Below are 26,069 nucleotides of genomic sequence, written 5' to 3' on the forward strand. Positions count from 1 at the left end.
CTGATCCGGAAGGTCTGAGATGGGCCCAAGAGCCTTCATTGGTAATAAGCTTGAGCAATGCTGATGTTGCTGGTCCCAGGACCACACTTTGAGTAGCAAGATGGTAGGCTCAGGCAGAAAACTGCCATTGGTGCAGGAGATGTGGATGGGGGGAGAGCGGAGTGATAGAAAGTTACCTGTGGCACCTCCTCTAAGTTGTGGCCAAGAATTTTAAAGACTTACAGACCTACAGTGTTTTATTCAGTCTGACTTCTAGAACATTTCTCTATGTGCCCCACCCCTCCATTCAGATGCCAAGTTGTCTTGACTTAAGTGTTTTAAACTAATCTTTTCCTTTATTTCTATACAGAGTAAGGCTAAAGAGCTGCCTCTCTCTGCTGTACGGTTTATGGAAGAATTGGGTGAATGTGCCTTTGGAAAGATCTACAAGGGCCATCTCTATCTCCCAGGCATGGACCATGCTCAGTTGGTTGCTATAAAGACCTTGAAAGACTATAACAACCCCCAGCAATGGACAGAATTTCAACAGGAAGCCTCCCTGATGGCCGAACTACACCACCCCAATATTGTCTGCCTTCTGGGTGCTGTCACCCAGGAACAGCCTGTGTGTATGCTCTTTGAGTATATGAATCAGGGGGATCTCCATGAGTTCCTTATCATGCGCTCCCCGCATTCTGATGTTGGCTGTAGCAGTGACGAAGACGGGACTGTAAAGTCCAGCCTGGATCATGGAGATTTTCTGCACATAGCAATTCAGATTGCAGCTGGCATGGAGTACCTGTCTAGTCACTTCTTTGTCCATAAGGACCTTGCAGCTCGCAACATTTTAATCGGAGAGCAACTTCATGTAAAGATTTCAGACCTTGGGCTCTCCAGAGAAATCTACTCTGCCGATTACTACAGGGTGCAGAGTAAGTCTTTGCTGCCCATTCGCTGGATGCCCCCTGAAGCCATCATGTATGGCAAATTCTCTTCTGATTCAGATATCTGGTCCTTTGGGGTTGTCTTGTGGGAGATCTTCAGCTTTGGACTGCAACCGTATTATGGATTTAGTAATCAGGAAGTGATCGAAATGGTAAGGAAACGACAGCTGTTACCATGCTCTGAAGACTGCCCGCCCAGAATGTACAGCCTCATGACAGAGTGCTGGAATGAGATTCCTTCCAGGAGACCAAGATTTAAAGATATCCATGTCCGGCTTCGGTCCTGGGAGGGACTTTCAAGTCACACCAGCTCCACTACTCCTTCGGGAGGAAATGCTACCACGCAGACAACCTCCCTTAGCGCCAGCCCAGTGAGTAATCTCAGTAATCCCAGATATCCCAATTATATGTTCCCAAGCCAGGGTATTACACCACAGGGCCAGATTGCTGGTTTCATTGGCCCACCAATACCTCAGAACCAGCGATTCATCCCCATCAATGGATACCCAATACCTCCTGGCTATGCAGCATTTCCAGCCGCCCACTATCAGCCAACAGGCCCTCCCAGAGTGATTCAGCATTGCCCGCCTCCCAAGAGTCGGTCCCCAAGCAGTGCCAGTGGGTCGACTAGCACTGGTCATGTGACCAGCTTGCCCTCTTCAGGATCTAATCAGGAAGCAAACATTCCCTTACTACCACACATGTCGATTCCAAATCATCCCAGTGGAATGGGTATCACCGTTTTTGGCAACAAATCTCAAAAACCCTACAAAATGGACTCAAAGCAACCATCTTTGCTAGGAGACTCCAATATTCATGGACACACCGAATCTATGATTTCTGCAGAACTGTAAAATGCATGACTTTTGTAAATGTGGTATACAGGAAGAACTAGAAAGCTGTAGAAAAGGTTTAAATTCAAATGTTTTTATTAAAGTAAGGTTCTCACTTAGCAGACATTGCAACAAGTACCTTCTGTGAAGTTTAACTGTGTCTTACCAAGCAGGGCAGACACCAGCCAGAAAAAGAAAACGTTGTGGGATTAACACTCCATCAGGGGTACACGGCATGGCGTTGGGATCGGTACACCTGGTTTCACGTAAAGAAAACTGCAAACCAGTGAAGAAGAAAAGAAACATCAAACCAAAAAGGAAAGTCAAATGGTGCTTTGTGTATTCGCCTCCGTTCGCCACGACTAGTCTCTCCCCAAATGTATATACCGTAGCATTTGTCTACCTGCTGTCTTATCTTCAGGACAAATGTTCAGGAATTATGATGATTCAATCTAGACTCTATGCATTCTTGTATGGAAATGATGTTCAGAATCAATGAGGAAACTTTAGGCAAAATTTGAAATTGAGCTCGATGGAAACGAGCCGTAAGACAAGTTTAAGATCCCCTGAGGCCATTTACACAGTAGGGCTTCTTTGGGAAGGTACAGAGTGCGCCTCTTTGTGACTCTCCTCCGCTGATCACAAAGGCCTTTTCCTTGTGTGTGTTTACACAAGCCCTCGAAATAATATAGAGCATCAGACCATAAGAAGGCTAGACGTGGAGGCTGGAATTGATTGTTGGTTGATAATTCACTCCATTGCATTAGAATTGAGGAAACAAAGGAAGCACAGTCAGGAAAATGGCCCCTCGACCTAGATCAGCACCCATGGGAGAGGAACAAGGGTTCCCATGGGGAAAGCCTCACAGGAGCTTCCCTGGGACAGTAGGATTGAAGAAGAGAGGTGTGGCTGCAGACCAGCACATTAGTGCTTACAACAGCCTGCGTATGAGTTGTCCCAGGTGTAGGGGCTCACCATCAACGGACTCTGGGGAAAGTAGGAAACCCTGTGACACCAAAATCTAGTTGAAGTTTCTCTCACCTTTTTTTATCTGATCTGGAAATGTTTATAGATTTTATTCCAGCACCAGGAGTTATGACCATGTATTCATAGCATTAATTGGAATCCAAAGACTATGAATTCTATTTTGTAAAATATTACGGTATTAAAAAAAAAAACAGGTACTGAATTCTCATTTCAAAGATGACCATGAATTGAATTTTTGAAGCGGATGAATAGAAGCAACATAATCATTTTTGCCTTAGGAGGGAGGCATCAAATGTGCATTTCATGCCACTTACCTGCTGGCCATCTTTTGCCAGGTTTAGAATTCTTATGGGTTTCAAGTTCTATATAGAAAGGAATGTTATGTTAGATTTTTCTCTTGTTAAAAAAATAACTCCTTTATTCGAAGAACAATGTCTCAAGGTCTCATTTTTTAAATTATTTTACAGCTAAAGAGACTTACAGGATGTAAAATAATTCCTGGAAGTGATATTTGATGAGGAGAATGTAAAGCACATTGATGTTTCAATGTTGTAAAAAGAAAAAAAATGAAATGCAGTAAGGGAGAGAAATCAAGGAAATCTGTTTACCAAATGTGTTGCAATTTTCCCAAACACTGAATCTTCAAACATGAACGTGGACTTAACGGTACTGTGAACTCAAGAAATTGGCTATATCCAGTTTTATTGAAAAGTAAATTAAGAAATATTTTTGCGGCATAAGTAAGCTGGTTCAAGAGTTACATTTCTTAACTTTAGGTGGAGGAGAATATTTGGATCCTTTTGTTGCTATGCAACTGTTTAATGATGGAGATTCAAACCACAGTTTTGTATATCATACGACAATCAATTGTTTTCCAAGAATATTTATTTTAAGTAAACACAATTTCAGTGAATCTGAGTTTTCCTAGGAGTCCCTTAAAGGGAAATTAGCATTCCATGAGCCAGTAAAATATATACTCTGGAAAAACATTACTATGGTTAAAAAATAAATTCAAGTTAGTTTTTTATAAAGAACTATAACATTTATTTTAAACATTTTATAATTACTGAAGTCATTAAGGTGAGCAAACCAAATTTCGAAACCACTTGTAATAATGTATTTTGTGATAGCACTGTGATACTACGTAACACAGTCCCTTTTGTATTAAAATGGTATTTTTTTCACAAACTGACAAATATCCTTTGCTTTGTTGACGATGTTTTGTAAGATGACTTTCTTTTCAGATCTTTTCCTTTTTGCCCGTTTTTTTTTTTTTTTTTTGCACAAAACTATGTTTATGGTTTGTATCACAGAAGTGAAAATATATCTCTGCATTTTTATATCCGGTCTGTTTCTTTGTTTCCTTTTTTTGTTTCCTTTTAACTCGATATAGATTATCTTCAAATATATCATGGCAATATTCAGATATCTTGCCCTCCCATATCTTTTCTTATCTTCACTGCATGCATTTAATCACTGTATTACTTAATGTTTGATCTGTTATTATGGGCATTTCAAGTAGACAAGCATGGATGTAATGACAAAAAGGCTATTTTATATTGAGGATATGTGCATTTGTATTTCACACACCAGCGATGATATTAAACACTGATTACTTTATGCTGCTGTTTATTAAAAATGTTTACCATTTAATATTATTTCCTGAATATTGCTATCATAGAGGTATTTGGGGATTTTAATATTATTTCTCCTAATAACTGACATTTCATAGAAAAAGGAATCATAATTTTTATTTACTATAATTCCTATTTCATCGAAATGATTTTTTAAGTGGGCTTTTAAAATAGATTTGGGCATTCTTTTGCCACTGACCACAGGTGGAAGGGAAAAAATCCCAATGAGTTCATGACCATATACTATCCAACTATATATGGCAAGACTTTAGTTTTCAAAATCAAAATAATATATTGAATAATTACTTTACAACCAAATGGAATGTAAAAATTGGTTTTCAAGGTTGCATCCTTTTCTGCCTTGTTTCCGTGTGAACTTAGACATCAAAAATCGTGTCTTCGAACTCTGAAGAAGAAGAAGCTGTGTACATCTTATCATGTTCAACTTAGATTCCAACCATACTGATAAAATAAAAAGAAATGTGGCCATTTAATTGTCACAGCTTATCTTTATGACCTGCTTTGCCCAAAAGAAAGAGTTCCCCATCTGGCAATTAATACACACTGTCAAGGAAAATGAGTATCATTATGAAAGTTCAAAGAGCTTGTCCATTCTGCTCTTTAATACAGAAGGGAATACAAGAAAACCTTCAGGGCCTTATCCATCTGTTTTAGGTACAGTTCTTGTCACCACCTCAGCGATCAAACTCAATAAAGCAGTCACCTCTCATGGCAGCGAGATGGATGTCAGGTTGGGTTTCTCCCTCTCACGTGAATTCCTCAGTCTGCCCTTCACTCCTATTTCCTTCTGTCTCTCCAGGCTCTTCCCCTCCCACTGTCCCCAACCCCTTCAAGTCTGTGATTTGCGCCTTACCCTAATCACCAACATCTGCAAATTTGCAGCACCACCTCAGATAATGCCTACTACAAACCACTAACGACTGATTAAAGGCAGCTCCGTTATCTACCTTTCTCAGTGGTTCGCAGAGTGTGGTCCTCAGACTAGCAGACCTTGGAACTTGTCAGAATGCACATTCTCAGGCCCTGCTTTGAAGCCCGGAATCGAAATTCTGGCGGTGGGAGCCAGCGATTTGTGTTTTAACAAACTCTCCTATAATCTGAACATTGAGGTGGCGAGTGGGGGCGAGGGATATGGTCATTACAGCCTCAGAAATGTATGTGTAAGCATTCAGTAACACGTTTGCCACTTTGGTTCCTCTTAAAGAAAATTAAGTTTTACTTAATGGAAAATTTAGCACTAAAATCCTTTTGCTTTAACCGTTTAACAATTGGCTACATGTTTTGTAGTTGTGCTCTTGGATAGAGAACTAATAGCCCCAGCCTTTGTCCAGACTACCTTGTCTAGTTCACTCGAGGCCCATATTCCTGGATAGTAATCAAAAGTTTGTTCCTTTATGTGGACAAGCTCAAAAGACTTGGTCTCTTAGTGTACTTTCTCTGACTCCTTGCAGTGATGATTAACACAATGAAAAGAACTCTCCCTTGTGTTGCAGCTTCACACCATTCGGGTCAGGGATAGGCTGTTCTTTCTTGGAAGAAAGATCCAGCTCCTAGTAAGCATCTAGCAGAAGCAGCTGCGGAGGCTCCCCGCCTCTCCTGAGCTTCCTGTGACAAGCTGACCCAGTGGCTCGATGCAGTCACCTGTGGCGCATTCCACTGTGTTCTTTTGCCAGTTGCAGCCCATCAGACCTCGCTCGCTCGCTCGCTCACTCGCTCTCTGGCCGTGAGGCTCTCTGCTCAGCCTGTACTCCCCACAGCCTGTAGAGACTGAAAGCCCTGAAGGAGGACAGTGAGGAGTCATGGAAGGTGCTAGAGGTGAAAATCATACTCTTCCTAATTTACATGGCCTTTTTTTAAACCAATAGTTCAAACGCTAAGGAGGAAATGCTAGATTAGAAGAGAAGGAGCAAGGGATCACAAGAGGAACATGTTTGCAGCCAAAGTATGACTGCACCTGAAGTTTGTTACCATAAATTCCAAGAGTATTAAGAAGTCTGCTAACTCAGAGGAAGGAGAGACTTACAAACCATCAGAGTTCTCAAGGTCATTGTAATCCCCTAGGAAATTAAGTGGGGAAGGCTTAAAAAATAGAGACGTACAGGGAGAAAGTCTGCTGACATATTTATGACTAGCTGAACCGTATGCGCCTATGAAATGCATATTCACAAACGAGTACTGTAACATTTTCTGACAAGGCCTGACACAGTGCATAGCCTCACCAAAATGACCAGGTGAGTAAATATCCTTATCCAGGTACAGTAAAGTTAGGAGAAAGTCCCCTTTTTAAAATTAGATAGGACATCCCTTACACTTTGAAAAAAGGCCAGTATCCTGACATGCTGAATAAAGATAATTCGGGGAATATTCAGTTTGAAGGAGAGTGGTTCTTAATATCAGTCTTTGTTGGACCTGTGCTCTCGACCGAAATTCATATCCCACGCAAAACAACAGAACTTGCTGCACACAGTCATAGATTAGTGCTCTCCCTGACCTTAGAGGCACAAGGGTTTTGCAGCAGAAATAGGGAGAGGTCAGGCTTCATCCTACAGCAAGTGGGCCTTGACCAATGCAGTCCTTGGACAGTGAAACGGTCATTTCAGCTATCATCTGGGCCCATTCTAATACAATTCTCAGAAAGGTTTCTTCTGAGTCTATATCCATTAAGATCCCTTGAAAGAGACGGAAACACCCTGATTGCATGATCTAGTTGTTAACTAAGAATCAACCTAGGAAGACTAAACCTAATCATCAGGCAAAATGACAGCTTGGGACTTATTTGTACTTCCAAAGTTCACTCTGGAAACAGAGTGTGTTCATTGTATTGGTCAGCTTGGCTATAGTGACACCTCCAAAATCTCAGCAGCTTGCGTTATGTTTACTTCTCATTCCTATCAGTTAGCAGAGGTAGTTCTGGGCTACAGCCCTGCTCCTTATCAGTAACATGTTGTAAATGTAGCATACAGATCAGGAGGAAAGGTTCCGATGTCATACTGCCTGGGCTTCAATCTCCGTTTCCCCCCTTGGTAACCATGCAAATTGAGACAAGTTTCTGAACTGCAATTTATTCATCTGTGAAAGTATCTGCTTCCTAGGATTGAAGCTAATTAGCCTAAATGAGCTAGTTTATGTGAGCTGCAGAGACGTGCACCTGACACAAAGTTATCAAAAAATAAAGTCTAGATAATGTTACGATTTTTCTAGGGTATCTGCCTTTTAGACTTGATACAAGTGTTTAATGAGAATATATATAAATATGTTAAGAAGTATCTGACACATAGTAAATGCCCAGAAAGGGGTAACAGTGCTATTATTCAATGTGCTTAAAACAACTTTTGTAAAGGGATACATTATTTTCTAATGTGGTAAGATATTTGGAGCACAAAGTATTCCACCTAATTATTCATGCACACGCTATAATGTAGAACACCCAGTACTAGGGCCAATGAGGTGGGGGTGGGCTTAGCCCTTCAATAATTTCCATCATTTCCCTTCAAACCAGCCCTAATAAACATACACTAAGCAAAAACAGCTTCAAGACACATCCCTAGACCATCCCTATGCCATATGTCATCCCATATACCCCCAAGCTGATTGCCACCTCAAAGCTTCTCCCATGTTGAAATCCTGGAATCATCCCTGGGGGCAACTAAGAGCACCATGAAGAGGTATATTAAACCAATATATGTGAAGGAAGCCCAAAATAATTACATCTTTTAAGCGGTTCCTGACCCCCCCTTAACACACACACACACACACACACACACACACACAGAGTCACAGTTGTATTAGATAATATTTATTAAGTGTGGAATCTCTCAACAATTGGTGTTTCCGTGTGGGGAATGAAATAAAGGGAGACCCGATCCTCCTAAAACATTTGAGCATATGTAAAGTGCTGCATTCCTTCATTATAGACCCAAATCCTCTCCTAATGGAATTCTGGGCACTATGTTTTACAACTTGGATTAAGGGGTTTGGGCACCAGCCTGCCAGGGAAAACAAATTGGGTTCCTTTAAACACCAAGTTCCAAAACAAGTAAACAGCTGTTATCGAGTTGTCGACATAATTCCCATCCTGAAAATGCCCTCAATGCCCAAGCCTGAAAATGTCCTCAGTGTCCAAGGTAGGGTGACCTAGCTGTGCCAGTTTGCCAAGAATTATCCCAATTTTAGCACTGAAAGTCCTTTTCCCCAAAAGAACCCCTAAGCCCAGGCAAACCTGTACTCCTGGTCATCTATCTGAAACAAAGAATATAAAGTCAAAGCCAGCATGTGTGGGTTCTGAGCTCCTCTCTGTTAGGTAGACACAAATCAGATAGGAATAGTGATCCAGGGGCCCCTGCGTCTCGGGTGCCTTATGGGGAGAGAGACTAAATTATTCTATAATTAACACAGTTCTGAAATTTGAAAGAGACTGCACCTTCAACTTTACAAAGGGGAATGAAGCACTTCTTTGAGCTTAGACGTTTATAAGCTAAAATAGAATTTTTAAATGAGAAATTTTAGGAATTTAAGTCGCTGAACTATGCTGCCCACCTCTTTCTTCTTGTTTGATCTTTGAAGATTAGCATTCAGTATTTTTCATGACATTTATATTGAGGAAGGAACATAAGATTATTAAAAGCAGAGAAACTCAATATTGGGAACACACATCAAAAGGTCTTCAAGACAAAGAAGGGATCATATGATTTGAAACCAGAGTTACTAGAAGCATGTGCGCCGCAGTTCATTTTCTAGTTAACAGCGTAACAGACGTCAAAATATGATTTAAAACACTTCTCACAGCTGAGCTGACATTTGGCGATCCTCAGCCTTTTTTTGTTCTTGAGGATGGGGGTTCAAATCCAAATGAGGTTAACACTTTGTACTGGTACATATTCCTAGTGGATGAGGAAAACAGTTTTTTAGTTTAAGTAAAATGAAAACATCTGTCCAAGTCCTGAGGGAAAAACCTGTTTTTAAAAAGAGGGGGAGGGGACGCTTGGCTGTTAAAGCGGGAGGTGGCCACAGTAACTTTGCAAATGGTAAATAGTTACACTGCTCCTTGCTTTGCTCACCTAGGATGATGAAAGTTTGTATATGGGCCATGGTTCGGTCTTCATTTTTCAGATATCACAGCCATTTTATCCCCTAGCCCTCTAAAGCCATATGTTAATGTCTATTAAGTGGTTTCAAATTCTTCTCACACTAAACCAGGGTAAACCCAGCTCAGTAAGTGACTGACTTTTTGCCACATAGCTTGTCATGGTCAGTAGCTGTACATTCTGGATAAGTTGTATTAGTTAGCCACTACTGTATAACAAAACACCACAGACTTAATATTTTGAAACAATGCCCATTTATTAGCCCACAGTCCTGTTAGTTAGCTGGGTGTGGTATGATGGAATTCCCTGTTCAGGGTCTCACAAAGTGTTAGCCAAGTTGAGTTCTGATCTGGAGTTCAGGTTCTCTTCCAAGGTCATGTGTTTGTGGCAGAATTCAGTAGCTTCTGGATGTAGGACTGAGGCCCTGATTCTCTTGCTGTATGCTAACTGGAGGCCACGGTCAGCTTCTAGAGGCTGCCCACATTCCTTGCCACATGGCCCCCTTAATTTTCAAGAGTAGCAAAAGAGCATCTTCCTCACAATGAATCCTTCTAACGCTTTCAATTACTGATTTCAGGAAGAGTCCAGTCGCTTTTAAGGACTCACCTGACTGGGTCAGGCTCACCCATTCTTAAAGTCAACTGTGGCATTTAACTTAATTGCAAGAGTAAAATGCATCATATTCTTAGTCCTGAGGACCGTGCAGTCGGTGGAGATCTTGAAGGGCATCTAGAATTCTGCCTACCATAAGAAATACAATGCAACTTTTTTCCTTCCAATCCTATAGGCCTACTGTTAAGAGGAAAGACTGAAAGAGAAAGCCAAAACAAAAGTGTATAGTAGGACTTAATAAAATCTACTGTCCGCTTGAAGTTACAAAAGAAATAAAAGTTAATGTAAAAATAATTATTTTGTAGTTGGTATGTATATTTTTGAGCTGCATACAGAGTGCTACATATTTATAAGTTACAGAAATTAAGGGCTCCTGGTTGGCTCAGTCACTTAAGTGACAGACTTTTGGGTTTCAGCTCAGGTCATGATCTCACAGTTCGTGGGATCAAGCCCGGTGACTAGCTCTGTGCTCACAACACAGAGCTTGCTTGGGGTTCTCTATCCCCCTCTCTCTCTGCCCCTCCTCCACCTCTGTCTCTCTCAAAATAAATAAGCATTAAAAAAATTTACAGAAGTCAGACTGAGTTCTTAGTGAATTTATAATCTAAAAGAAAAGACAGAGTACACATTTAGTTAACAGATTCATATTGGGCCTTTATTACATGCCAGGTACTATTTTATTATATAGCAATGGTCCAGCTTTCTTCAGTTTACATTTTAGCGGAGGAAAACTCAGAAAGCAAACAAGTAGAAATTCAGCTGGAAACAGATGCACGAAAAATGACAAAACAAAAATAACAGATGCACACACACACACACACACACACAAACTATTGAAAGTAGCAGTAATTTTTTCAATGTTTATTTTTCTTTGGAAGAGAGAGAGACAGAGAGACAGGAAGCAAAGGAGGGGCGGAGAGAGATGGAGACAGAGCATCCCAAGCATTCTCTGTACTGTCAGCACAGAGCCAGACCTGGGGACCGAACCCACAAACTGTGAGGTCATGACCTGAGCTGAAATCAAGAGTCGGGATGCTTAACTGACTGAGCCACCAAGGCGCCCCAAAAACAGCAATAATTTTTGAAAGAAGGCCAGAGAGCTCACTTGGTAGAACATGAAACATTTGTGAGGCAGGGTAGTCTAGCAGTCAAAAGCATGGAATCCAGGGCTAGGTAGCCTGGGATTGCATCCCGGCTGCTGCATTCCAACTGTGTGACTGTGTATCTCCCACCTGTAAAAATTGGAATCACAATAATACCTACCCTACAGAGTCGTTTCTGAGGATGCAATGAATTCCCACGAAGCCCTTAGAGCACTGTGCCCGGCCCATGGTCAGCACAGGGGTTGGCTATCACTTACTCTATGTCAGCCAGTGACTGAGTGCTCAGCGGGCATGACTGCTTTCAACCCTCACAAGGACTCTGAGAAGTAGTTATTATTACTGGCTAGAGACTACAGGGGAGGAAATGCAGGTACAGGGAGGGAGTCTGAGTAACTTTTTCAAGGCTATGCTGCTACTAAAACATAGGTATCTTGGGATACGAGCCGGGTCTGTCTCAAGAGCACACATTATTTACCCAGACTTACTAATAGACAGTAGAGGGGCGCATGAGTGGCTCAGTTGGTTAACTGTCCGACTTCAGGTCAGGTCATGATCTCACCACCCATGAATCTGAGCCCCATTTTGGGCTCTGTGCTGACAGCTCGGAGCCTGGAGCCTGCTTCAGATTCTGTGTCTCCCTTTCTCTCTGCCCCTCCCCCCTCGTGATCTGTCTCTTTTTGTCTCTCAGAAATAATTAAACATTAAAACATTTTTTTAAGACAGTGAAAGGACCACAGATGGGATTTGTTTTCCTCATTGTGTTGGTTTACCTAAAACACAAACACCCACAACAACAAATCTGATGAACAGGAAAAGATCATGGCTTAGGAGAAGGTGGCAAGGACATAACATCAGTGCTATCATGTATGGGGAAACTTTATTAAAACATATGCTATAATAAATGCAAGGTGAGTCTATACAGAGAAAAATGTTTTCAGATGGGCCTCTACTTAGAAGTTTACAATTTCAAGTGACTCAGATATTCGTGCAGCCGATGTTGCTAGTCTCCAGCTCCTGCTGCTATTAATGCAAGACCAAACCTAGCCAGTCGCTATCCACATGCTCAATGCATGCACACAAATGCGCACACATCGCACTCTTACCCCTCACCAAAGCCCCAGTTCTCCTTATCAGCTCAGGAGCCTCCATAACCAGAGCCCATCTCCCATCCACACAGGAGCTAAGGTAATTATAACAACACAGGATGTTGGCCAGCCAGCGTACAACTGTGATCCTGTTTACTTAGTACCTCCAGATACAATAGGGCCAAGCCTCCAGAGGCCGACTGGCAGGAAACTCTGTATTTCTTAGCAATTTCATTCCCAAAACACTTCCAGGAGTTCTAACCTGTCTGTCCTTTGAGGCCCACTGGCTGGGGATCCTTCTAAGCACCTGTGCCTTCCTCTTGGTGCCCTGGGGATTGTGCTTACAATCTATGTCCTGCCTGCAGCTCTCCAGCCCCTCTGCTCTGTGGGCTCCTGCTGTCACTGATTCTTCTGCTCCATTGTCTACATTGTCACTATCCTGCCAACTTGAATCTCCTTTATGCCCATGGGACTGGACAAACTCTGCCTAAATCACCCACTGCCCCCCATCTCTGCAAACCCCTTCTTCTGCTTCCACCTGGTTTCTGTCATGGAAGGGTCATTCTCCTGGCCCCCCAGTTTTTTATCTGCTAAATTCAATTCAATCAGCACATAGTGATGCCCCTCTGAACCAGGTACTTTTCTTCCTCAATACAATGTAAATTCCTAAGGGCATGGGGACCTGTTTATTCATCACTGAATTCCCAGCCCCAAAATAATGTGGTAACAATCTTCAAAGATGTGCCCAGGTTATGTAAGAATACAACCCATCCTGGTGGTTCAGGAAGACTCTGAGAAGGAACTTCTGTCTTTCAGCAATCTGGAAGAGCTTTTTAGCCAGATAAAGAAGAAGAGGAAGAAAGTTGAGGTTGAGAGCCTGGGCAAGATGACACACAGAAAAGACCAACAGTTCAGTGCTGCTACCTCTTCAAGTGTGAAGCAGAGTAGGCATCAACAAAGGAAAGGTCAACAGGAATAATATCTGGAAGGTTTTGCAGCGCCATGTTAAGTAGCTTGGATTCAACTCTGTAGTGCATGGTCTCTTAAGCTTTTTGCATCACAGGCTATTATTAAAATTAATGAATTCCATGACCCTGTTCTACAAAAAAGAGTCTATGTGCACACACATACACATAGAGATATACAGGCAGATACGAGGTTGCCCACAATTACAGCCCCCTGACCTATACCCCTAGGTATAAAATGGATAAGCTATCATACCTGGACATGAAATTGACAATGGGAGCTTTCTAAGCTGTCTTCCCCACAATCCATTCTCCACAAAGCAGCCAGAGAAATTTGTAAATGTAAATCAGAGCATGACTCTCTTTGGCTAAGAGCCATTGAATAGATTCCCATTGCCATTCAAATAAAACCCAAACCTCCCATCAAGTAGGGAGGGCCCATCCTAATTTTATCTCCCTCTACACTCTCAAGACTTCCCTGGTTCCTTTTTTAAGCCTAACTTTTTCCTGACTACAACTGTTGTGTTTTCATCTTCCTGGAAGTATCTGCCCTCAGCTTCATAAAGCTGGATCCTTTTCATCTTATCTTTCCAGTATCATCTCAAAACACCACTCCTGACAGAGGCCTTCCTTGACCACCATGTCCAACCCTTAACTACCTACTACCCTATCACATTACTCTTTTATTGTCTAGCCAGCACTTACCACGATCTGAAATTATGATTTTTGTTTTGTATACTTGTTTCATTGTTGTGTACTTTATTGTATCCTGGAGCCATCAAGCATAAAGGAGACATAAAGACGTAAGGGAGACATAAAGGCAGTCACTTCACTTGAATTGTTTTCACAGCACACAAAGAGTCCTTAATATTTATGGAATGAGTGAACTAATTTAACTGATAGCCAGGTTCTATAAAATTAGCTAAATAAATAACCAAAAAGCACTCTGAACAACGATGCCAACTTCTGTAGTTGGCACTGGCAAGTGAGCGCTTTTCAGTAGCTCCGTCTGCTGAAGAAGGCGACAGGCCATTGTTATCCAGTGTGATAAATGCTAATGAGGAGGTAAACACAGGGTCCTCTGGGATCACAAAAGAAGGATTCTATAAGGGCAAAGTTAAATCTGAGCGATGAGTGAAGGAAAAATGGAGAAAGGGTGGAAGGAATGTGGTAAATATCTAGATAGAAGGAACAGTAGTGCAAAACCCTGTGGCAAAAGATGGGAACCTGACACATTGGAAGTACTTCCCTGGTTCCCGGAGCATCCTCCCAAAGTAACTGTAGGGTTTGACGACATAGTAATATATGTGAACGTATTGTGACTGCTAGCTTGCCATATACGTTATGATTAATAAGCTCAGACTTGTACTTAGTGATTACTTACTACCAGACAGTGTCTGATATTCAAAGAAGAGTGCAAGCATTTCCGAGAAGGACTTCGAGTGAAGGCTTCTGGAAGATCCTGGGCCTTTAGCCCCACCCTCTACACTAATTGGGTACAGTTCACCTTGTTGGACTGAGTTGGCGTAGGCGTGGGAGGAAGTTGTTGCCTTGACAACGGATCTCACCGGCCTGTCAAAGTGAAACGGTTGGCCGATTGGCTGCGAAGGCTTCCAGAGGACTGCCCCCATCGCTGATTGGATGGGGGGCAGCCATGCTCCCTCACTCCTTTCCTGCAGGGTTCTGTTGCTTGGCAACCGATTTGCGACCTCCAGGGAAGCAGGCACCCAGTTACACCTGTGAAACGTAAACTACCCGACTAACGAGCGCCCCACGCTGCTCCACACTTCACCTCTCCCGCTCGCTTCGCGCACGAACAACGCGGGTTGTCCCAAGTGCTCATCCAAGTTCGCCTTGAGACTGGGCCGTGGGCTGTCACTGCGGTGACACACCGCAGTTGGGCACGGTTTTCCTTCTTGAAGTCAGAGGAGAAAAAAGAGTCACTGTTCTATGTCTAGTTTAGAGACACTTCTCTTGGGAGGACACAGCGTTCTGGGGCTCTAGAAAACAAGATTTAGGTCAGAGTGGGAGAGTGGCCGGTGATCTCAGACATCTGTCTCAGAGTACATCCTAGAAGCGTGGGGTCAAGTGCCAGACCCTTTGCTGCCTTATCATGCACTGCAGGGCTTACTTCTTGCTGGAAAGAGACTTCCAAGAGTTGAAGGAGAACAATTTGAAGGTAAGTACTGGGGACCTGGAGGGATGTGTTTCGTTGGGGTACAAACTTTTTAAAAACATTTTGATCCGTGTTCATTCTAGAAGGCATAATTTAGTTAAAACTAATTTGCCACTATAGCCTTGTTATTTAATGACCTAATTGCACTGTAACACTCTATAATAATAATTGTTATTACTTCATAATAATAGTTAATATTGAGCGCATTGTGCTAAGTAATTTATGCATATTTAAGCCCTGAATATCAACTTGTAACTAGTAGGTGCATGGTTGTGCTCATTAATTACAATATCATAAAACAAGTAGTGTTGGGGTGCCTGGGTGGCTCAGTCGGTTAAGCATCTGAGCCTTGATTTCGGCTCAGGTCATGATCTCACTGTCAGGTGAGTTCAATCCCCGCGGCCAGCTCTGCTCTGGTGGTGTGGAGCCTGCTTGAGATTCTCTCTCTCTTTCTCTCTCTGCCCCTCCTTCCCTAAAATAAATAAACTTTGTTTTTTTAAGTAGTGTTTTGTTTTACCTACCAGAAACCTAAGTCTTAGAAAGGCTCAGTAAATATTTGGCCCCAGGTTTCTATTATAGAGTTTTCTGATTCCAAACCCCTTGCTCTTAAGTCTCAAGTTCTAATCACTGTCTAGTGCACTTTTCACCAACTGCTATCATAGGCAATGCATGAGTGCCTTTCCTTTATAATTTTAACCCAGAGGAAGGCTTTGCCCTGAATGCCACCACAGTGAGGTCCATAGGTGCTGCAGGCTGATGTTATCACTTATGTTTTTGGAGAACAAAAAATGGAAGGGAGGAGGAGGGAGTACTTGAGAGAAAGAATGGAAAGAAAACCACCTTCGAGGGAGGGCTACCAACAGCGGCTTCAGGTGTAGTTTAGTGGTTTTTTTCTGTTTTGCCCCCTGCTATAGAAGTGTTGTCTTCACTGCACATGTTAGGACCAATTACGAGTCCAACAACAAACATCCCAGATGCACAAACCTAACGTTTGATGTCGTTTCTGCTCTACCTGAACTTTGTGGTTCTCTGGTAAAAGAGAATTTGATGGAGGGAGAAGTGATATGTAAATACAGCTAATGGAGATCATGGAAATATTATAATGTTTATCCAGACTAGCATTTAACATACTTAATAACGATGTGGTTGCTCAGAAATATTTGTTGACTATATTTAAGTATTCCTCAGCATAAATGATAAAGTTTTCCATGAAATACATTTTTGTCCCTCCATTGAGACAGTACCTCAAGTGGATGAAAATTTTATTTTTATAAACAAGCATAATTTTGGAATTGTGTTTTTCTTCATGAAAATTTTTTATTTCATTCCTTCAATATAGCATCCATATAGTTTTTTAAAGCTTTGAAGAAATGCATGCTTTCCAACTATTTCCTTCTTTTCTATTTGAAATCTTAAATTAGATATTGATTTACATAAGCCACACATCTCAATCTTGACCTTGTAGTCCCACTTATAATTTCCATGGTTACGATTTATTTTAAATTTACTATTGTGTGTATTTCTTGGAATCTGCCTTAACTTCTGTGTAATAAGCCAATCTATAGCTTCTCCCCAAATCAACAAATAAATAAGTAAATTTATCAGGAAAAGAAAATGTGGAGTTTTTGGAATTCATTGTAACTTGACATCTGATCTTCAAAGCTGTGATATTTAATCTTTTCTTCTGCTTTGATTTATTTTTTAAATTAAAGGGTATTACTGCCTTTCCTGTAAGTGAAGATCTAATGGAATGGGGAGCTGATATTCAAGGTCTACAGAATACATTTTGGCAAGGTTTGTGTTTTCAAAACTAATTTGCTTTTGAAAAGTCTTCATGCCATTATTAGCCTCTTTTCTTTACATGTATATAATGAGGTTACAATATATAAATTCTCTAGAAATTTAAAAGTATTCATGTGTTATTTTTTCATTATGTGTTTTAATTTCTTGCCATTTGTCAACATAGGTGGAAATTTTAGATTTGAATTTTTCTTTATGCCAAATTTTAATGTTATTACAATTTTAAGAATCAGACGCAATAAAGTGTATCAATTGGGAATATCATGTAAGTCTTCTTTGAAATCAGAGAATAACTATCAAAGTTCCTACTTGCATAAAAATCCCACAATTATCTCTCATTTCTTTCCTGTACAATTTTCCCCTAAATGTTCATAAATCAAATTTTTCAGAAGACTGGACCACTATAAATTTTAATGACCATGCACTCTTTCTTTGTGGATTAGCAAGACTGATTTGTTGAGTGAAGCGGGGGAGAAAACATAAGTGAATAATTATAATAAAATATAATATGTGATATTAATGGATTTTGGATGGAATGCTGAGGAGGCAGTGCTTAGTTAATTTCACCTTGGAAAATCAGGAGTGGCTTATCAGGGAAGTGACAGTTGAGTTGAATCCCAAGAACGAGTAAAAGTTTGTCAGGTTTAAAAGGAGGGGAAGGAAATTCAGCCTGAGTAAACAGTATGGCAAAAGCTTATTGACAAGAGATGGTTCTGGAACAGTGAGTTCAGTAAATATGAGCAATTTGGTGCAGGAGGCAGGTGTCAGGGGATGGAGTTGGCGGAGGGAAGGGCTGAAAACACAGTGGGATTAGATTGTGAGGAGTCTATTATACTGTGTCGAGGAGTCTCTCTACCCTATGATCCAATTTACTATAAATAAAAATCCAGGGACCTTGAGGAGTCTCACCCGTAGAGAAACTTCAGGTTTCAGTTAATCAGTGCAACGTGACACTTTTGTAAAAATGTTTGTTTCTTTATCGTAGAATTATACTTCCAACTGATAATAAATTTTACATCGGAGTACAATTTTGCCCCTCCAGTTGTGAAATTCTTAACAATTCCTTTTCATCCAAATGGTAAGGACCAAATGAGATTTCTTTACTGTGTTTCTGTCCATATTATCCTTGTTCCTCATAAGTGTTTAAGAATGTCTCTTTTTAACAACTCTGTTATGGTTCTATTAGTAAGCATGCTTACTGGGTAAAATATTAAAAGGCAGGAAAAAATTATCAACTTGAATCCTAACTCAGAGAACTATTACTCTCAACTCTTAAACAAATTTATTTTCTTTTTACTATGTATATACTTCTTCTACATAGTTGAAGTATCATATGTGAAGTTTGAAAAATGACATGTTTATTCCTTCATTATTAAACATTCTTCAAGTGCTCGCTTCGGCAGCACATATACTATTAAACATTCTTCAAGAGGTCATTTTTGATGACCATATGATAAGCTTAACTATTCTCGTATTGTTCAATAGTCTCATTGATCTAATTTTTTTTTTTATCATAAATGATGCACTGACAAATTAACATTTTAGAAAGAAATGAGTTAGATTGTTTTTCAGGTTATATACAAAGTGAATTCCTGGTGCACCAAAAAATCTAAAAAGAAGAAAATATAGTAAAAAGAAGAAAATCTGATAGAATTTTTATCAGCTTGATGAGGAAGGTCTTTTTAAATATGATAAAACCTAGAATCCATGAAAAAATCATGGCACATTAAACTATATGAATTTTTTGAAACTTCTCTATGTCCAACAATATTATAAACAGAGACAAAACACATGACTTTTGCAAACCAAGGGAAAATATTTGCAATGAGAACAGAACATCTACAACATATAAAGAACACTTAAGAATCAATAAGAAAAATTAAAGCAACAGAAAATGGGCAATGGTTATAAACAAACCTTTGATAGAAGAAACATAACAAAAATAAATACAAAAGGATGTTCAGCCACACTAGTAAGAAAATAAATGCATATTAAAATAAAAAATTATGATTCATTGCTTATTTTTAAAAAACGTTAAAAATCTACATAATTTTAATAGGGGTGGGCAAACATGGGCTCTCTGACATAATGATGACCTTCGTGTGACCTATGTGGGAAGTAATTTGACAGTTTCTAATCAGCAATAAAGTACAAACAGCTCTAAATTTGTGTAATACTGGATTTATAAATCATTCCATAGAAATACTAGCACATGTGTGGAAGAGTATGTTTAGTATTTAAAGATATTTGTTCCCAGTAACAATGTTGGGAATAGTAAAAAGGGAAATAAACCCCAGTGTCCATTAATATTGGAACTTTTAAATAAAATATCTTACACCTATATATATAACAAGGAAGATATATAAAAGCAAGACTTTTTGGTCATTGCTATATTCCAAGAATATTAACTTATTGGCATATATCTGGTGTTCAAATATTTTTTAATAAATATGTCCAGGGTCACCTGGGTGGGTCAGTCGGTTAAGCATCCGACTCTTGACTTTGGCTCAAGTCATGATCTTGCAGTTTGTGAGATCAAGCCCCGCATCACGCTCTGTGCTGATGGTGCAGAGCCTACCTGGAATTCTGTCTCTCTCTGCCCCTCTCCTGCTCTCACCCACACAAGCTCTTCAAATAAATAAAAATATAAATAAATAAGTCCAGAAATATGTTGATGATTCGCTGTTAAATGAAAAAAAAACACTTCAAAAAACAATAAATACAAAAGGATATGTAATATCCTTTTTATATATATAAATATATATGTAATACATATGTAATATAAAATATATATATATTTATATAATATAAAAAACATATATAAAAAATATATATGTAATATATTCTATATGTAAGATATAATTCCATTTAATTAAAAAAACAAAAACTGTATACACAGTCACACGTACACATGTGTGCGTATATTTGTATAGACCAACTAGTAATAGCTCTAATGAGTGGCATTAGTAGGCAAGAGAGTTTCCATACTTTATGAAAACTTTTATATAATTTTTCCAAGTACATTATTACTTTGTAATCAAAAAAATCCCTATTTTTTATGTTTTTTAAAAATTCATTATTGAGACAGAGAGAAACAGAGCATGAGCAGGGGAGGGCCAGAGAGAGAGGGAGGCACAGAATCCGAAACAGGCTCCAGGCTCTGAGCTAGCTGTCAGCACAAAGCCCGACGTGGGGCTCAAACTCAGGAACCATGAGATCATGACCTGGGCTGAAATCGTGCACTTAACCAACTAAGCTACCCAGGCACCCCAAAAAATCCCTATTTTTAAGGGATAAAATTAAATTTATGGTACAAAATTTATTGCATATATTTTCTATTATTTGCTTAAAATAAACACGAATGAAGTTACTGGTTAAGTATAGTGGGAGGTTGGTCTTAACCCATAGTCATCACACCTTCCCCCAAGGTACAAAGACGTTCTGCTTCTAGGAGGGAAAGTATAGAAAACTTGTGATTGCTGTCTGTCCCTCCCTCACTCCTTGAGTGACGTATCTGTTGGGGAACTAGGAGGAAAAATTGAACATGTGTGGCTCATCACTTTCTCAACATTTTCTTTCCAGCCAGCCTTCCCTTAGAATGGCTGCCATCTCACTTTCTCCAGGCAGGCCTTCAATTTTCATGTTAAGTTAAAATCAGGGGGGCTTTTTGTGGAGGTCGATTAAAGCCGTTGATCATGCACAGTCTTACCTACAGTAAAGTTGGTGATTTTTACTTCTGTCTTTCAACACTTAGGTCTGTTTCATTATATATGAGCTTGGGAGGCGTGGAGTATTATTTATTAGCCCCCAAACTCCAAAAGATGGCTCTATATAGTTCTAAGTCTTTAGATACATAAAGCCAAGTTGCCTTTCGAGATGTTATTTACACTACTACCAGTAACTGTGTAAAGTTCTCATTTTAGCACTCTCCAAATCTGGGCACTGAAACTTCAGAGCTTTTTTTTTTTTTTTTTTTGCCTATTTTATAAGAATCTCACTGTTATTTTAATAAGCACTTCTTTGAATATTTGTGACTTAAGCATGTTTTCATGTCCATTTATTGTATTTCTTATTTTGCAAATTGTCAGACTTAACAATGTTATCACATTGTCTTAGATGTTGCAAGTATTTCCCTTTGTTACTAGTTTTTAAATTTTGCTTATGCTGGTTCTTTTATACCCGGGATTTAAAAAATTGTATGTAATCATATCTATCAGTCTTGTCCTTTGAAATTTTTGTAATTATCTTTAAACTTCGATTATCCTTTCCCCAAACACAATCAGATCATATTTTAATATTCTTTTAGTTGTTCTATAGTCTTATTTTTCATATTTAACTCTATTCTTTCTTTAAAATACTGATTTAATTAACTGGGGTGCCTGAGAGGCTCAGTGGTTAAGCATTCGACTTTGGCTCAGGTCATAAGCTGTGGTTCACGGGTCTGAGCCCCACGCTGGTCTCTGTGCTGACATCTTGGAGCCTGGATCCTGCTTTGGATTCTGTGTCTCCCTCTCTCTCTGCTCCTCCCTCCCTCCCCAAAAACAAAAAAAAAAACATTAAAAAAATTTTTAATAAAATAATGTATTGATTTAGTTAATGAACTGTGTCAGGGGATGTGCCAACCTCCTATATATCTTTCCAATCCTTATATAACAGAACAAAGCTGGGAGGGAGGTTTTGCTGTCCTCAACAGGCGGTATCATTTCTGGACGTAAGGCATTTACCCTGTGACCATTGCCAGCCAGTGGGAAGGGCGAAACACAGAGGGCAAAACAGCTTCCTTCAGGAAGTATGATGTAGAAGTTGCACACTTTCCTTCTGCTGGTATCCCGCAAGTACAACTCAGTTACATGGCCGCCTCTCGCTGCAGGAAAGGCTGGGGAAAACGTGGGCAACCATGTATTTATCTAAAGCCACACAAAGGGATGAAGATGTGGGCAGGCATAGAGCTTCTTATCACAGAAGAAATGGAAGAAAGGAAGAGTGAATACCAGAGGACAATGAGTAGTTTGTACAACGCTTGTTAATGCCATCGATAATCTTTTCTTTTGCTACTGACTCATAATTACACTTTAACATACAACAATTGTAATACATAGTAGGATTTGTTTCTAAAGGCTCTTATCACATTGTTGAATCTCACATCCTACTCTGCGGTTATAATTATTGTAGTTTCACAATACAGTGTCAAGTCCAGCATCTCTCTTTTCACCTTTTCAAAATTTTCTTTTCACCTCTTCGTTTTTTCTCTCAAGATTTTTCTATTAGGGTAGGCATGTTTCTCTTATTCATTTACAAAAGTTTTTATATATTAATCAAACTTATTAATAGTAATATCAATCATTTTGGGAGGATTTGCTACCATGTCATTTGGGAGGATTTACTACCATGTCATTTGCTACTTGATTCTTTAATTCTTTTCAGTGAAGATACGTTCTTTCATCATATCCCTCTTTCACACACTAGAAAAGTGAGACCTAGGGAGGTAAAGTGGGGGAGTCAACATTCAGATCAATGTGTGTCTGACACCAAAGCCCATACTTTTAACAGCTACACTATGTAAACTGCCAGTCACATTCACTGAAAATACTTTTCTACTTTCTCATCTGCTTTCTAATTTTGCCTATGATATTTTGATGTTCATAAGTTGTAAATAATAATTTTATTATATGTGTCAATATTAACGTATTATTTCAATACAGTAGACCAAAATACTGGTCGAGCCTGTATAGATTTTTTGGACGACCCTGCTAAGTGGAATACAAGCTATACATTGAGCAGCATCTTACTTACCCTCCAGGTAAGAACAGAGTAATACAGTGCTCTCTTTAATTTTGTTTATAAGTTTATTTATTTTGAGAAGTGAGGAGAGGCAGAGAGAGAGAGAGGATCCCAAACAGGCTTCACACTGTCAGCTCAGAGCCCAACATGGGACTCAATCTCATGACTGTGAGATCATGACCTCAAAATCAAGAGTCAAATGCTTAAACGGCTGAGCCACCCAAACCCTCCTAATGTTCTCTTTAATACTTTCAACTCTCCCAGTTATTCAAAATATAAGGAATAAGATGTACAATGCATATTTAAACATTTGAAGGATTTGAGTAATCTTATGTAAATCAATAACATTTTTATACCAAGGCTATAAAATGGAACTTATAAAGATTATTTTTTTTATTTTTTTAAATTTATTATTTCTAGGAGAGAGAAAGAGTGAGCAGAGGAGGGTCAGAGAGAGAGGGAGTCACAGACTGAAACAGGCTCCAGGCTCTGAGCTGGTAGTCAACACAGAGCCCGACGTGGGGCTCGAACCCACGAACCACGAGATCATGACCTAAGCGAAAGTCGGACGCTTAACCAACTAAGCCACCCAGGCGCCCCTAAAGATTATTATTTTAAAGTGAATTGATAGTACCCTTTACACTGAGAGAATACATATTTTATTTTAAAAAGAACTGGATGGTTTCAATTCTAGAAATATAGTCTTAAGTTTTCTTTTGACTTCTAACTTCACTTTGTAACATTGGATATGATCTTTCTTCATTCATGAATCTTGCCTTGCTCAGAGAGGTGAATCAAATAGCTGCAACTTAAAATGTTCAGCTTTATCAGCTAGCACAGCTCTGACAGTGCTAGCTGCTCGCTCTTTTATAAGCTTTCATATCAAGCCCAGGAAATAATTAAATCAGAGATTTTTTTTCCTCCCCTCAGACTGTTGCCTGTTTCTGGAATTCCCCCTTGCCCCTTGGATGCATGGTCCTAAGAAGCATGCCTTAGTGTTGTGTTATTTCTGGCCCTTAATGAGTCTCCTTTCTCATCTGGTGATAAAATAAATTATTTCGGTAGCACTTGCTCTGATCGCCTACAATTTCAGCCCAGCAATGTCTTTTCCATGGACCTACTTACACCTTTAATAATATCTGAAGATATACTATTAAATGTTGATTACCTGGAATACTTAGAGAATAAAGTATTCTGGCTTACTTGAATTCTCTCAATCATGTAGAGTTAGAAGTCCTATTTCTTATTTTTGAAAAAAAAATTGTCTAGTCATCTTCATGTACTGAGGAAAGCAATCTTTTTTAAAGATTAATGCTCAAATTTATTCATTCATTCATTCTACAAATATGTACTGAGCACCTACCTGTGCCCTGCCATGTTTGGGAAGAGAGATTTGAGCAAACACTAGAAAGAAGTGAGTGAGTGTGATATGCAAATATGTGGGATGGATCTTCTGGATTCCTTCAAAGTGAGTCATATTCCTATCTCTTTCACCCAAATTAGGATCTGCCTTAAGAGTAGTACAACTGAATGTTCCCAAGATATAAAGAATGAGGGATATCTAGAATGAAATGATAGACAATTTGAATTGCAGAATAATTTAATAAAAGGAAGATTTGGGGCTCTGCATTTAGAGTGCTTAGTTCTGTCACTTCACATCACACCTTTGTACCATTGGACAAATTTCTTCACTTCTAAATACCTGGATTTCTCCATCAGTAAAATGGGGCTGTTCGTAACTCCCTTGTATAACTCGTGAGGATTAAATAAATTAGCACATGTACTTAGAATCATGAATGGCCCAAGGAAAAAACCCAATAACAACTGGTTAATATTATGATTGTTCTTACCTTTAACCAGTAATGCGAAGTGACAGCAAAGCACTGCCAAATATATCATGGAAAGCCAGTAGATGGCACAGTTGTTTGTTTTTTTAGTTTTCAGAGAGATTTATAAAACAAACATGCTCACATTCCAGAAGATCTGTAAGAGAGTAAAAGGAAAAGAAAATCACTGATAGTCATAAAGAAAACCCCTAACCCTGCTGTTATTAACATTCCCCTGTAATGTTTTCTCCTATGATTTTGCTTAAAATCTTTCAGTTCCACATTAACTACAGGGTCAAGCTCAGTTCTGTTGCCTGACAAACGGTTCACTTGTCCTCACGCCTGGGCTTCATACTCTCCCTAACACACCATGAAGCCCCACTCGTATTATGTCTTCATGCTTTGCTTCACTCACAGTGCTTGGTGCAGTTCAGGTTAAAAAGCGTTTATAGAGCTCTCAATTCTAAAGTTACAAACTCAAGCAAGTCTTGGACCTCGAGAAGTGCCCAGTCTGGTTTCCACCTGACAACCCGTTTTCTCCTTCCCTCTTGCTCAGTCTGTCTGGCAAGCAGATGCTCCCATCGGAAGAGTCGGGGCAAATGAGTCCTCCACTGGGATGCCTTTCCTGACTTCTTTCAGAGGTAGAATTGATGGCTTTGGTGTTTGAGGAATTTCTTTTGTCCCCCACCCAGTGAGTCGTACTCTAAACAGATTTCTCTCAGAGCACTGTAATACTGTAAAGCACATCCTAGTTTCTTATCTGTCTTCTCCTGTTGAACTACAAGCTCGTCGAGGTCAGAACAGGTACAATTCATCTGTGGCTCCCCAGTACCTACCCAGCACAATGCTGCCAGTAGGTACTAAGTAACACCAGTGAAAGAGTGAACCTGAATTATTACGTTGTTTCAATTATGGTTTATATCTAGAAATTACTTGACCTGCTTATTTTTCAATTAACATTTCATCTCAAGTCATTTTTGTATTGCTGTAGTTAATATTTTAATTACTATTTAATAGTCCCTTCAGGATCGGCAGTACCCAGTAAAACTTTGTGCACTGATGGAAATGTCCAATATGGTGAGCACTAGTCACATGGCTACCGAGAACTTGAAATGTGGCTACTGTAACTGAGGAGAACTAGATTTCTCATTTATATGGCCAGTGCCTACTGTAATGGACAGTACACAGATAGACCATCATTTCTGAATACTTCCCTTTAAATAACAGATGAGACATATG

At 39.6% G+C, this 26,069-nt stretch overlaps 2 protein-coding genes across 12 annotated transcripts in view; both read left to right on the forward strand.

The window, feature by feature from the left end:
- ROR1 (receptor tyrosine kinase like orphan receptor 1) overlaps positions 1-4,391 on the forward strand; it is a 178,637-nt gene extending 174,246 nt beyond the window's left edge. Inside the window, exon 8 of the mRNA XM_077766111.1 lies at positions 350-4,391. Coding sequence (XP_077622237.1) covers positions 350-1,777 — 1,428 coding nt within the window. The 3' untranslated portion in view covers positions 1,778-4,391. The remainder of the gene's footprint in view (positions 1-349) is intronic.
- Positions 4,392-14,815: 10,424 nt separating this feature from the next.
- Positions 14,816-26,069, forward strand: part of UBE2U (ubiquitin conjugating enzyme E2 U) — a 52,069-nt gene continuing 40,815 nt past the window's right edge. For 3 of the 11 annotated variants that reach the window (XM_077766115.1, XM_077766117.1, XM_077766116.1), the window contains exons 1-4: positions 14,820-15,426; positions 17,136-17,217; positions 18,209-18,301; positions 22,926-23,023. In XM_077766115.1, coding sequence (XP_077622241.1) covers positions 15,361-15,426; positions 17,136-17,217; positions 18,209-18,301; positions 22,926-23,023 — 339 coding nt within the window. In that variant the 5' untranslated portion in view covers positions 14,820-15,360. Of the gene's footprint in view, positions 15,427-17,135; positions 17,218-18,208; positions 18,302-22,925; positions 23,024-26,069 lie in introns of those variants that run through there. The other 8 variants (XM_077766118.1, XM_077766120.1, XM_077766121.1 and 5 more) reach the window with 7 other exon arrangements.

This window comes from Crocuta crocuta, unplaced genomic scaffold (assembly GCF_008692635.1).
Source record: "Crocuta crocuta isolate KB4526 unplaced genomic scaffold, BGI_CrCroc_1.0 scaffold155, whole genome shotgun sequence".
NCBI lineage: Eukaryota > Metazoa > Chordata > Mammalia > Carnivora > Hyaenidae > Crocuta > Crocuta crocuta.